The sequence below is a fragment of the Schistocerca cancellata genome, chromosome 4 (assembly GCF_023864275.1).
Source record: "Schistocerca cancellata isolate TAMUIC-IGC-003103 chromosome 4, iqSchCanc2.1, whole genome shotgun sequence".
In the NCBI taxonomy this organism is placed as follows: Eukaryota; Metazoa; Arthropoda; class Insecta; order Orthoptera; family Acrididae; genus Schistocerca; species Schistocerca cancellata.
This window is the reverse complement of record NC_064629.1, coordinates 643,498,341-643,512,718: the sequence shown is the minus strand read 5'-3', so window position 1 is coordinate 643,512,718 and position 14,378 is coordinate 643,498,341. Positions and strand designations below refer to the sequence as shown.

The window sequence follows — 14,378 nt, the reverse complement described above, 5'->3', positions numbered from 1 at the left end:
TCGAAATTCTGATGGAATGTTATCTATCCTTTCTGCCCTATTGGTCTTGATATTTTGTGCATTTGTCCTGAAACGCCGATCATTTGCATATCTAAACTTTCCTACACTTCATGCCAATTGGATGTCTTTTACATCCCGTTTTTACGACGTTGCAATTTTAATGTAATGGAGTTGGTGGATAACACTGAAAGCTCGGTGAAGCTGTTTGTGAGTGAGCCGGCTTTACATTAAGAAGTCGTAATAGCGTGAAATTGGCACATAACTTTTTGATCACTTTATTAGCTTGAAATCGGTGACGACAGGAAAATACACAATATGATCAAAAGTATCCGGACGCCTGTTAGTGGACCCTTCGCCTTGACGACGGCTTGAACTCCGGTGGGGACGGTTACAGTGAGGTGAATGAACGTCTGTGGAAAAATGGCAGCCCAGTCTTCCTCAACAGCCGAAACCAGCGATGTTGGACGGTGGTGTCTGGAGCGAAGTCAACGTTCTAAGTCATCGCACAGAGTTTCCTGTGTACTGGCGGGACGAGCGCTTCTCTGATATATCGGACATATCGTAATGTCACATATGCGTGAGTTATACAGGTTGTCCCAAGAATAATGGTCAGTATTCAGGGATATGACAAGAACGATCATTCGAAGCAATAGCTCCCTACTTAGCAATCATATACAACCGCTCGCTCACCGATATAGCTGTACCTACAGATTGTAAAATTGCGTAGGTCGCACCAGTGTTTAAGAAGAGTAGTAGGAATAATTCATCGAACTAAAGACCTATATCATTGACGTCGGTTTGCAGTAGAGTTTTGGAGCATATACTGTATTCAAACATTAAGAATCACCTCGAAGGGAACGATCTATTGATACGCAATCAGCATGGTTTCAGAAAACATCGTTCTTGTGCAACGCAGCTAGCTCTTTATTCGCACGAAGTAATGGCCGCTATCGACAGGGGATCTCAAGTTGATTCCGTATTTCTAGATTTCCGGAAAGCTTTTGACACCGTTCCTCACAAGCGACTTCTAATCAAGCTGCGGGCCTATGGGCTATCGTCTCAGTTGTGCGACTGGATTCGTGATTTACTGTCAGGAAGGTCGCAGTTCGTAGTAATAGACGGCAAATCACCGAGTAAAACTGAAGTGATATCAGGTGTTCCCCAGGGAAGCGTCCTGGGACCTCTGCTGTTCCTGATCTATATAAATCACCTGGGTGACAATCTGAGCAGTTCTCTTAGGTTGTTCGCAGATCATGCTGTAATTTACCGGCTAGTAAGGTCATCTGAAGACCAGTATCAGTTGCAAAGAGAATTAGAAAAGATTGCTGCATGGTGTGGCAGGTGGCAGTTGACGCTAAATAACGAAAAGTGTGAGGTGATCCACATGAGTTCCAAAAGAAATCCGTTGGAATTCGATTACTCGATAAATAGTACAATTCAACTAAGTACCTGGGTGTTAAAATTACGAACAACTTCAGTTGGAAAGACCACATAGATAATATTGAGGGGAAGACGAGCCAAAGGTTGCGTTTCATTGGCAGGACACTTAGAAGATGCAACAAGTCCACTAAAGAGACAGCTTACACTACACTCGTTCGTCCTCTGTTAGAATATTGCTGCGCGGTGTGGGATCCTTACCAGGAGGGATTGACGGAGGACATCGAAAGGGTGCAAAAAAGGGCATCTTGTTTTGTATTATCACGTAATAGGGGAGAGAGTGTGGCAGATATGATACGCAAGATGGAATGGAAGTCATTAAAGGAAAGACGTTTTTGTCGCGGCGAGATCTATTTACAAAATTTCAGTCACCAACTTTCTCTTCCGAATGCGAAAATATTTTGTTGAGCCCAACCTACATAGGTAGGAATGATCATCAAAATAAAATAAGAGAAATCAGAGCTCGAACAGAAAGGTTTAGGTGTTCGTTTTTCCAGCGCGCTGTTCGGGAGTGGAATGGTAGAGAGATAGTATGATTGTGGTTCGATGAACCCTCTGCCAAGCACTTAAATGTGAATTGCAGAGTAGTCATGTAGATTTAGATGTAGATGTAGATGTCTAGTAAATATGGCCTCTAAAATACATGCCTTAAGAGCTATGAGCACTTGTTCAGTGGAAGAGATGTGTTTCACGCTAGAGAAGACAAAAAAGTCAGTAGAAGAGATGTGTTCAAGGTAGCAAAGACGAAAAAGTGCACATAGCCCATGTTTACTGGACATTTTTTCTTGTTTTAGTCCATACTACCACCTCCCAAAATATTTAAAGCAAAGAGCTTGCAGTAGAAGAGATTTGTTCGACAGTATAGAAGACGAAGAAGTGCTCATGGATCTTAGGGTACGAATTTTAAAGCGCCCGTTTACCAGACTTTTGCTTCGAATGATCGTTTCTGTCATATACCTGAATCCTGACCATCTCTTCAGGGACGTCTTGTATGTATTGCGATAACTGACCCGTCTGTCCCACGCACATGACTTGGCAGACCATATGACGTATAGTATCCGATGATGAACCAACAGCCTCCGAAACTAGTTGTGCTAGTAAAATACCATTTACAGATGAAGTGGATTTTTCAGTCTTATCGGTGTAGTGCTGGTTAGCGGTGTGCGTTTTCGAGTTCAGAGGTCAGGTCTGGGAGACTTTCTGAAATCATTTATATTACTAAAGGGCACTGGAATAGTGCGTGCCGGATTTTATTGCTGTCTCGCAGATCAATGCGAGACTGGCGACACTCATTAAAACAAAAAAAATGGAAGGAAGATAAGAATTTAATGTCCCGTCGACAGCGCGGTCATTAGAAACGGAGCGCAAGCTTGGATTACGAAAGAATGGGGAAGGAAATCGGTCGTGCCCTTGCCATAGAAACCATTCTGGTATTTGTCTGCAGCGATTTAGGGAAACCATGGAAACCGAAAATATCTGTGGACAGGAGGGATTTGAACCGCCGTCCTCTTGAATGCGAGTCCAGCGTGCTAACTACTGCAGCACCTCGTTCGATTCAGCAAAACACTTTCCTGAACTGTAGTAGTACTGAGAATTAATACGAGTCCACCGACAAACGCTTCCTAGTAGATCAACTGAGCAATCCGTCGTGTAGTTTGCGCCGCGCGGCGTAAATCACCGAGAGTGTGTGGATTCCGTTCGCGGGCGCGGGAGAGCTTTCGCGCAATCCTACGATGCACTGAGACAGAGACGAAGTAATCTCATCCACCACCAAGAGACATCACGCTAATACCATGTAACACAGCCTACAGCCTTGGTAATGGTCGCAGTTTGGCGAGAAAGTAGTCCATATCAAAATTAAAAATGTATGCACGCTCTTATTATAAATGTAAATTAATACTACGAAGTGGATGAAAATACAATAACACTTACCTTCTTTTAAACAGAGTTCTCAGAGACATATCTTACGGTGATGTGCGCAACCCAGACCACAATAATGGTAATGTTGCGCCAATAGCCATTGTTGCTGAAAATAGTGGGCGATATTGGAACCAAGCCACAGCTACCACCAACAAAGTAGCTGACAGAGAAAGTGCACCATTTGTCGGCTTCCAAACTGTATTATCAAAAAATAAAATACATAGTGGTGAGAATCCGTAATAAAACCAACATATTAAGAAGCACATTCAGACAACAATAAAGTAAGTTGTTGGACACATGTTTATGTTTTTACAGTTAAACAAAAGTATCACTATGAAAATTTTTGGGATTAATTCGAAGGTACCATTCCACTTTTTTCTATACTTTTGAGTTGAATGATAACAAAATGTGTTATATGTTGACATATTTATCACCGGAACATTTCCTGATTGGTTGAAATAGGCTGACGTTAAACATATGAGCTTGTATTATTTTTAGATCAAGCTATTTATACACGACTTCTTAACATAAATAATATTTTTTGTCCAGCATACGGGGTATGTTGATGCAGGTTCTGCAGTTGTGCTCTTCATTTTGAATACAATGCCAGCTCCAGTTGCACTTTCCTTTTTATTTTAAAAACCAAGACCGGTTTTGCCCGACAAAGTCGTTCCGTGTTCTCTCAAGAAGCGTGGCGTATATCAGTGGATAATGGCTTTGGAGGCCAAAACCGGTAGTGGATCTTCAAAGCAAAATTAAAATAAAATTAAAACTGCAAATCTTGATGGCATTTTATTCAAAATAAATAATGTTGACCGAATCCCATTTCGAATCTCTCCTGTTGAGAAGGCTACTTACGCACGTAGAATTACCTTAATTTATAAGGTACTAGGTAAAAACATATTAATGGTGTCTGATAATGAACAATGAAAATGGCAGAAAATCGGTAAAATCCAGTACCATCTGAGCTACAATAAAATCTAACACACCACTGGAAAGGAAATTTCAGGAAGAAATTTCTGGTACAAAGGTTTATTTGGTCCGCTGAAAACTGTACGCAATTTTCATGTTTCATAGTTAGATAATTACTATAAAATTAATATATCTCAAATAAAACTCTATACAGTGACCAGCTGTGTGTGTATCGATGATGCTTTTCAAATGAAATTGAATGGTGTAAAGATATCAGCGATACACTAAATTCATTAGCCGTAGAAGCGGCAAACGGCTAAAGAACTTTGGCTCTAGTTCGTAAGTAATAAAAATTGAAACATAACAAGCACAAATTCATGTGTTAAGATTAATATAAAATAATAATAACACAACACTACATTTACAGATTGATATGTGTTTGATACAATTAAAACTATATACTGTAAACTATATAATGCTAATTTTCTTACTTACAAGCAAACACTGAGGGAGGTAACTCCTGAGACCGCCACAACAATGGTATTGAAAAATGGTCTCACAATATCATGTGTTGCTGTTGTTGTTGTGGTCTTTAGTCCAGAGACTGGTTTGATACACCTCTCCATGCTACTCTATCCTGTGCAAGCCTCTTCATCCCCAAGTAACTACTGCAACCTACATCCTTCTGAATCTGCTTAGTGTATTCATCTCTTGGTCTCCCTCTGCGATTTTTAGCCCCCACGCTTCCGTTCAACACTAAATTGGTGATCCCTTGATGCCTCCGAACGTGTCCTGCCAACCGATCCGTTCTTCTAATCAAGTTGTGGCACAAATTCCTCTTCTCTCCAATTCTATTCAGTACCTCCTCATTAGTTACGTGATCCACCCATGTAATCTTCAGTTTTCTTCTGTAGCACCATATTTCAAAAGGTTCTATTATCTTCTTGTCTAAAATGTTTATCGCCCATGTTTCACTTCCATACATGATTACACTCCATACAAATACTTTCCAAAGACTTACTGACACGTAAATCTATACTCGAAGTTAACAAAATTATCTTCTTCAGAAACGCTTTCCTTGCTGACACCAGCCTACATTTTATATCCTCCCTAATTCGACCATCATCAATTATTTTGCTGCCCAAATAGCAAAACTCATCTACTAATTTAAGTGTCTCGTTTCCTAATCTAATTCTCTCAGCATCAATTGATTTCATTCGTCTACATTCCATTATCCTCGTTTTGCTCTTGTTGATGTTTATCTTATGTCCTTTCAGGACACTGTACATTCCGTTCAACTGCTCTTCCAAGTCCATTACTCTCTCTGACAGAATTACAATGTTATCGGCAAACTTCAAGGTTTTTATTTCTTCTACCTGGATTTTAGTTCCTACTCCAAATTTTTCTTTGGCTCCCTTTAGTGCTTGCTCAGTATACAAATTGTATAACATCGGGGATAAGTAACTATCCTGTCTCACTCCCTTCTCAACCACTGCTTTCCTTTCATGATCCTGCATTTCGCTCCCTGTATCTTAACCCTGCCACATTTAGAATTTGAAAGAGACTATTCCAATCAACATTGTCCGAAGCTTTCTCTAAGTCTATAAATGCTATAAACGTAGGTTTGCCTTTACTTAAGCTATCTTCTAAGATAAGTCGTATGGTCACTATTGCCTCGCCCGTGCCTACATTCCTACGGAATCCTGACTGATCTTCCCCAACGTCGGCTTCTACCAGTTTTTTCATTCGTCTGTAAAGTTCGTGTTAGTATTTTGCAACCGTGGTTTATTAAACTGATAGTTCGGTACTTTTCACACCTATCACCACCCGCTTTCTTTAGAATAGGAATTATTATATTCTTCTTGAAGTCTGAGGGTATTTCGCCTGTCTCATACATCTTGCACGCCACATGGAAGACTTTTGTCATGGCTGGCTCTTCAAACGCTATCAGTAGCTCGAACAGAATGTTGTCTACTCCCGGGACCTTGTTTCAACTTAGAACTTTCAGTACTCTGTAAAATTCTTCACGCAGTATAATATCTACCATTTTATCTTCATCAACATCCTCTTCCATTTCCATAACATTGTCCTCAATTACATCGGCCTTGTAGAGACCCTCTATACCCTCCTTCCACCTTTCCGCTTTGCCTTCTTTGCTTTGGACTGGTTTTCCATCTGAGCCCTTGATATTCGTAAAGTTGGTTCTCCGCCTGCTTCATTTATTGCATTTTTACATTTTCTCCTTTCAGAAGTTAAACTCAGTATCTCATGTCTTATCCAAGGAGTTCTCCGCCTGCTTCATCTATTGCATTTTTACATTTTCTCCTTTCAGCAATTAAACTCAGTATCTCATGTGTTATGAGATCTTTTTACCTACTTGATCCTCTGCTGCTTGATTATTTCATGTCTTAAGTTACCCATTCTTCTTCTAGTGTATTCCTTTCCCACGTTCTTGTGAATCGTTGTCTATTGCTCCATCTGAAACTCTCTACAACTTCTGGTTATCCAGATCCTGTTTCCTTAAATTCCTGCCTTTTTGCAGTTTCTTCAGCTGTAATCTAGAGTTTATAACCAATAAATTTTGGTCAGAGTCCCTGGAAATGTCTTACAGCTTAAAACCTGGTTCTAAATCTCTGTCTTAGCATTATACAATCTATCTGAAATCTTCCGGTGCCTCCAGGCCTCTTCCACGTAGACAATCTTCGCACGTATAGAATCTTCTTTCATGAGTCTTAAACCAAGTGTTAGCTATGATTAAGTTATGCTCTGTGCAAAAATTCTATCAGGCGGCTTCCTCTTCCATTCCTTACACCCAGTCCATATTCACCTAAAACTTTTCCTTCTCTTCCTTTTCCTACTATCGAATTCCGGTCCCTCATGGCTAATAAATCTTCGTCTCCCTTAAATATTTGAATAATTCTTTTGACCTCACCATTTCTTCAATCTCTTAATCATCAGCGGAGCTAGTTGGCATATAAACTTGTACTACTGTGCTAGGCGTGGGCTTCGTGCCCATCCTGGCTACAATAATGCGTTTACTATGCTGTCCGTAGCAGCTTATCCGCGTTCCTACTGTTTTATTCATTATTAAACCTACTCCTGCATTACCCATATTTGATTTTGTACTTATAACCCTGTATTCACCTGACCAGAAGTCTTGTTCCTCCTGCCATAATGCCATACTGCATGAATATCTGCTGTTGGATGTACTTACGTTTCTTTCATTGTACAACAATTCACGTTGATGAGAACTAGTAAATAATACCTAATAGCATAATAACATTATTGGTAAAGTTTCCATCGGCGCATTAGCGTGCTCATTTTGGCGTATTTAGATATAATATGGTTTGTACAAATGTTGTAAAAGAAACTACTTGCGAGTGTGGTTAGAGGGCAGAGCACTCATACATATCTGATGCGGAGGGGTGAGAGGAGGCAGAGACCCTTATACACTATCTGATCAAACGTATCAGAACACCCTTATATAATAAGAAATTGACCGCTAGATATCACGAAAGGCGAAACCGCTAGTATAAAAGGAAGCGGGAAGTGCCATCTTGTCAGTAGTAGTAACAGCAGAATGGATAGGCAGGAGAGCTCTGTGACTTCGAATGTGGCCTAGTCATTAGACGTCACCTGAATAACGAATCCATCGGGGACATTTCAACCCTTCTAAAGCTACCCAGTTTGATGGTTGAGAAGGTGAATGTGAATTGGAAATGCGAAGGGACAACTACTGCTAAACTAAGACTAGCAGACCTTATGTCCCGACGGACAGGGACCGTCGAGCACTGTGGAAGGTAGTTGTAAAAAATCGCATGAAATCAGCGGGAGGAATAACTCGTGAGTTCCAAAGTGCTACCAGCAGCCCAGCTAGCACCACGACCGTGCGTAAGGAATTAAAAGAGAATGGGCTACAATAGTCGAGCATCCTCTGTAGTCAATGCTAAGTGACGCGTTAGGTGGTGTAAAGAGCGACGTCACTGGGCAGCGGATGTCTGGAAACGAATGATTTGGAGTGATGAACCACGCTGTACCCTGAGGCAATCCAATGAAAGCATTTGCGTTTGCCGAATTCCAGGAGAACGTTACCTGCCATCATGTGTAGTTCAAATGGTTCAAATGGCTCTGAGCACTATGGGACTTAACTTCTGAGGTGATCAGTCCCCTAGAACTTAGAACTACTTAAACCTAACTAACCTAAGGACATCACACACACCCATGCCCGAGGCAGGATTTGAACCTGCGACCGTAGTGGTCGCGCAGCTCCAGACTGTAGCGCTTAGAACCGCTCGGCCATCACGTGCAGTGTCAAAAGTGAAGTACAGAAGATATGGTGGTATGGGATGGAATGTTTTTGTGGATAGGGTGTGGTTCCCTTATTCCGCTTGAGAAAACACTAAATGTAAGAGGATATGAATGAATTTTACAACATTGTGTAATGCGTACGGTAGAGGAACATTTCGGAGGCGATGACTCTATCAGCATGATAATGCATCCTGGCATGAAACAGCATTAGTGAGGCTATGGTTTGTGGACAGTAGCATCCCTGAAAACGACTGGCCTGCTCTGTGTCCCAATCTGAACGCAGTGGAACGCCTTTTGGATTAGTTAGGACGTCGACTTCGCTCCAGAACCCTGCGTTCAACGTCACTACATTCTCTGGTTTCAGTTCTTGACGAAGAATGAGGTGTCATTTCTTCGCATGCATTCAGACACCTCACTGAAAGCATCACCAGTAGTTTTCAAGCCGCCATTAAGATGAAGACTGGACACACTTCATTCTGATGTCCACTAATAGATGACCATAAGTTTTTGATCAGATAGTGTATAAGGGTAGCATGCAGACAGACAAGAAAGACTAGCGTTGCAAATTTTTCGACGCATAACCTCCTCTGCTATATGATCGGTAATTTCGCGGGAAGCGTTAGCTGGGGTTAGCGTGAATCTCAATTTTGAAGTGTAAAGACATTTTCAAGAAGTATAACCTCTCTAGACAGTACATTATGGAGTGACGATCGAGAACTGAAAGAATTTGACCTGCATTACACTTCAAGGGATGGGCTTACAGTTTGCAACAGGACAGGGTATCATGTACAGACTTTGACGTAATTCAAATGTTCACTCTGAGACTTTAACATTTTTCCATTGTCTTTTGGACCAATAATTTGGACTGAGTGAAGCTACTTCAGGTTTAGAAGTGCTTTAATGACTCACTTGGGGCATTACTAGCACTGATCATAGAGGAGAAGCTGATCAGTTTGAAGAGTACGTCGACTTGTGAGTTAAACACAGATTTTGGGGCATGAACAATGCTCTTTCATGTAATCAGACTTGTAATTATTAATCGATGTTTCCACACTTGAGTTGTCTTATTGAAGGTTAATTAGTTTTGTATCGTCTAAAGAGAGTCAGCCGCGAACCTACGTTTCTACAGTTTAATTACAGCTTTGGTAGCTGCAGATGAATAACTTCAGGAGCATACCGCGGCGATGTATAATCAAACCTGAACAAGCAACGAACCACAGCTAATCATATTGACCATGCGGTATCTATGGTCCGTTTGGCAAGATTTTATTACCAACAAACATATTAAATTGTCCTCATGTCACAGGAAAAGCTGAAAAATTGTTTAAATTATATTCTTTGAACAGGAAATAAACGATGTTGAAATGAAACCATCATAAATGGTCATCTTAGCAATGAGCTATCCGTTGCGGCTGAGATGTATAACGGTAACTAATTTTACCGTAAGAGTGTTTCGTTCACGTCATGGCCTCACTGAAAATCAAAAGCTGCCTTTGGGAAACGGTTGTGGCGCTCATACAACCACTCAAGACTTTGTTTCAACATCCTTTCCAGTACTTTCTGAACACAGCTCAGGAGCGTTATTGGCCTATACGAGTTGGCTTCATTAGTTGGTTTAATGTGTTTTCCTATCGGCACTACTCGTGACGTCTTGCATTCTGGGATAACGAGTGTTTTGTTCCAAATATTATTAAACATACTACAGAGATGGTTCTTCCCTTTCTGAGTTAATGAAGATACCATGCGGTATTGTATATTGTCAGTCCCTGGTGCACTACTACTCCCAGATAGCAGGCCTCCGTTCAGTTCTCCAACACTAAAGCAATTGTTCAAGAAATTGTCTCCTTCTTTATCTTCCTCATCACTAAATTGTTCAACTGAGCCTGCTGCCAACTGTTTCAAGCAGTCATTTGCTAATTTGTTCGGAAGCGATGTGATACATTGTTGTCCTAAACTCTACGTATAGTATTGTGGAGGCTGTTACACAGTTTATGCATGCAGATTTCTCCTTATTTTTGAATGGTCGCTTTTCATTTCTCTGCAGTGTATTGAAATTTCTACAATTTTCTTCCTGAGCGCGCCTTCCGTACAGTTTTATGATGTTCCTTCGGTCCAGCAATGTATTATTGGATTCCTCATACCACAACACTGGTAATATTGTAGTTTTTGGAGTAATGATTTTATTTTGTGGAACAGATACCGTTACAGCTTCTTCAATAAAGGAAATAAAATTGGTGTAGTCTGTCGTTGCTTCTTTGCATTCTGGAATTGTATTTGTTCCAATCTGCTTTCCGAATATTCCACTTCTACGTTGGCCATATGACACCACGTATCGCTACTGCGTCACATCTGAGAACAGTGGGTAGATTATCAGATCCAAAGAACTCTGCTACTACTTTCCACGTGAAGTCTAAAGTTAAAATAGTCGACACCAAACTTTAATCTACAGCGCTAAACCATTGGTGTGGTGAAGGTATCCTCGTCGGGGAACCGTCATTTACAACGATAAAGTTATCGTCGTTGGCAATCTCTGCTATCATTTCGCCGACACTAAGTAGGGTGATGAGCATGAAAGCCACTTGGTACTATCTTCGGTTGCGCTATCGAATTAAGCAGCATATCCAGTTGTTTCGTTACAGTCTCCCTTTGCGATCTGTAAACCGACAATACGATTTTCATTCTGTATCATGTAGGTGAAGCAAGTTAAAGAGATATCTCTTAGCTACCATTTACTTAAATTTTATACGCGATTCCTTTTCTTATGAGAAGTGTACTTTCCAATGTCCATCATCTCTGTAAGATCTAACTACTTTAAACCGAGGAAACAGAAAAAGTTCATTTGGCAGCAACAACGTTTGAAATACTGCACATACTGATGTCTGGTTGGAGCGTAAAACATGTTGGAGGCTGTGTTTGTTACTTTTAATGGAACGAGTTCTCCTGTGAGCTATATTCTTAAATACCCCTCCATTGTTGTAAGCCAGATCCACTAGCGATTCTGCGATGATTTCTTTACGTTGGCGTTGTTCGATCCTGCAGGTGGGCTACCCATTATCTGTCTTAATACATTCGTTATAAACTGCCTCTATAAAGCCTTTCTGAACAATTGGGCCCTGCTGAAGCATGTGGAACTGCTATGTATATGCGTTGTTTCCTATCGGAATTTTTTAAATTCTGCTTGGAATCTATAAGCTTTTTTTTTTATGGGACTTAACTTCTGAGGTCATCAGTCCCCTATAAGCTCTTGTACGCATTATATGGTATCGAATGTACTCTTTCCGCTACTGTCTCCGCCTGAGCCCTATTTGCTTCATTGTTGCTTCTTGAACTCTGAAAAATGTGGTGTAGTTCACTAGTATATCTAGCCGTCATCGGTAAAACACGTAGTCTGTTGAAGCGGTTGACTTGCAGAAAAGCTGTTCCTTGCATTTTGTGATTTCGTGTTGTCCACTTGTGTCAGGCGACTAGACGACTAGCTATAATGTAATAATTATAGTGAAAGTAACGATAAGAAAAGGGGATGGGAAAAGGATAGGAAGGAAATAATGGCTTGCAGCTGCAAAAGGCACTGTGGCAATGCAACGGCAAAAGCTGAAAATTTGTGCCACGCTGTGACTCGAACCTGGATGCTCTGCTTCTGTAGAACGGTTGCCTTAACCACCTCGACCATGCGCACACGCTTTCCAGCACCTCTCGATTCCTAACTTCCCTTCCGTCGCACCGCAACGATCCCCGCCCATTAATACCCCACTAGCAGATTTCTGATTCCCGTAGGACTTCGTACGATGGTTGTGCATACGCCTGAAACTTTTTCGTCAAACAGCAGTCGTGCCCATAGAACGATAGATATGAGTGGTGTCTGTTCCGTCGGATAAGTCCGACAATACGTACCACTCATGTCTTTAATAGCTGTACTATGCTGAGGGCATACAAATATCTGGGAAAGCGCCAAGTTTCCCGTGACTACGTCTACGTACGTCACGAAACTTAATTGTGAGGCTGCTTCCCGGTATGTTATGACTTGCTTATGCACTGCTCAAGAATAAGACGGATGCCCTGCTGCGCAGTGGACGTAGAAGGGAGGTGTTTGTATGTCACACTCGTTAATGCCGTGCAGCCCAGCGTAGTGTGCGCAGCGTTTCAGACTACGACATTGTTTACTAGCAGACCGTATTGTAGGCAATTAAAACGGTGCAGAACAGGTCTCACGTACGGTCCAACAGAACAGCGGACACCACGTATATAAACAGAGTCGGGCCGTTTCTGCGCTTTGAAGCTTACACGACACACTGACCACGATGTTTCCCTAATCTGTCCATTTTCGTTGATTTTTCTTAACACACCGTTTGGATGACTAAAAGACAGCCATTGTTCCTTCGTCTGACCATTCAGTCATTATATCTTTTATTATACCCTGTTGTCTGGTATGGAAAGTTACTATTCAATTTCAACACTATTACAGCCGCCGGTCGCGGTGGTCTAGCGGTTCTGGCGCTGCAGTCCGGAACCGCGGGACTGCTACGGTCGCAGGTTCGAATCCTGCCTCGGGCATGGGTGTGTGTGATGTCCTTAGGTTAGTTAGGTTTAAGTAGTTCTAAGTTCTAGGGGACTTATGACCTAAGCTGTTGAGTCCCATAGTGCTCAGAGCCATTTGAACCATTTGAACTATTACAGCCAGATGATATAATTTGCGTAACAGTGTTAGAGATATAGCAGTACTTCCCCCTTTTTGCTGGTGGTGTTATTGATTTTCACTACCCGCCAGGGTAGCCGAGAGCGCTAACGCGCTGCTTCCTACATTCGGGTAGGCGCACCGGCCCCGGATCGAATCCGCCCGGCGGCTTAACGACAAGGGCCGGCCAGCCTGGATGTGGTTTTTAGGCGGTTTTCCACATCCTCCTAGGTGAATACCGGGCTGGTCTCCACGTCCCGCCTCAGTTACACGACTCGCAGACATTTGAAACACATTCGCACTATTTCACGATTTACGTTAGACGCAGGCAGCTGGGGTACACTTCTTCCATCCCAGGGGGTATGGGGTGGCGGCAGGAAGGGCATCTGGCCACCCCTTCAAATTAACCATGCCAATTTCGTACTTAACCCTGGCGACCCTGCGCTCATTGTGGGATAAAGGCAGTAGCAAAAGAAAGAAAGAAAGTTATTGATTTTCACTGATGGATGGAACCAACGCTGCGCTCGATGCTTGTTATGAAGCTGGTTCAGGACCATCTGTCGTTTTCGTAATTTTGTGACTGCTGCTTGGACCACCTCACGAATCTTTGCACGCTTCTGGGCTACAGCTTCTGATGTAACTCTGTTAACGATTTCCATGTCATGACTAGAGATTTCATCTTATGTGATTTCGACGTTATCTTGTTCCTCATGTACCACTGCTAGCGCATCTGCCACTATGTCGCTTGTTGGTCTGGAATTATATAACGTTTGGGGTGGATTTAACAAGGGCAGTTCGCTACTAGCAGAAACGCCCTCCCCACAATTTCCACCATACATGGTGACGAACAATGTGTAGTAACACTCTTACTGCTGGCCGGGGTGGCCGAGCGGTTCTAGGCGCTACAATCTGGAACCGCGCGACCGCTACGGTCGCAGGTTCGAATCCTGCCTAGGGCATGGATGTGTGTGCAGTCCTTAGGTTAGTTATGTTTAAGTAGTTCTAAGTTCTGGGGGACTGATGACCTCAGATGTTAAGTCCCACAGTGCTGAGAGCCATTTGAACACTCTTCTTCTTTTTCTTATGCTTTTGCCCCGCATCGGCGCAGGATCGGCATGGTCATTACCGG

General features: G+C 42.1%; 1 protein-coding gene across 6 annotated transcripts in view; it reads right to left on the bottom strand.

Annotated features, from left to right (window-relative positions):
* Positions 1–14,378, bottom strand: part of LOC126183803 (transmembrane protein 43 homolog) — a 226,612-nt gene that overhangs the window by 13,829 nt on the left and 198,405 nt on the right. For all 6 annotated transcript variants that reach the window (XM_049926045.1, XM_049926051.1, XM_049926049.1 and 3 more), the window contains one exon: positions 3,370–3,553. In XM_049926045.1, the coding sequence (XP_049782002.1) occupies positions 3,402–3,553 (152 nt within the window). In that variant the 3' untranslated portion in view covers positions 3,370–3,401. The remainder of the gene's footprint in view (positions 1–3,369; positions 3,554–14,378) is intronic.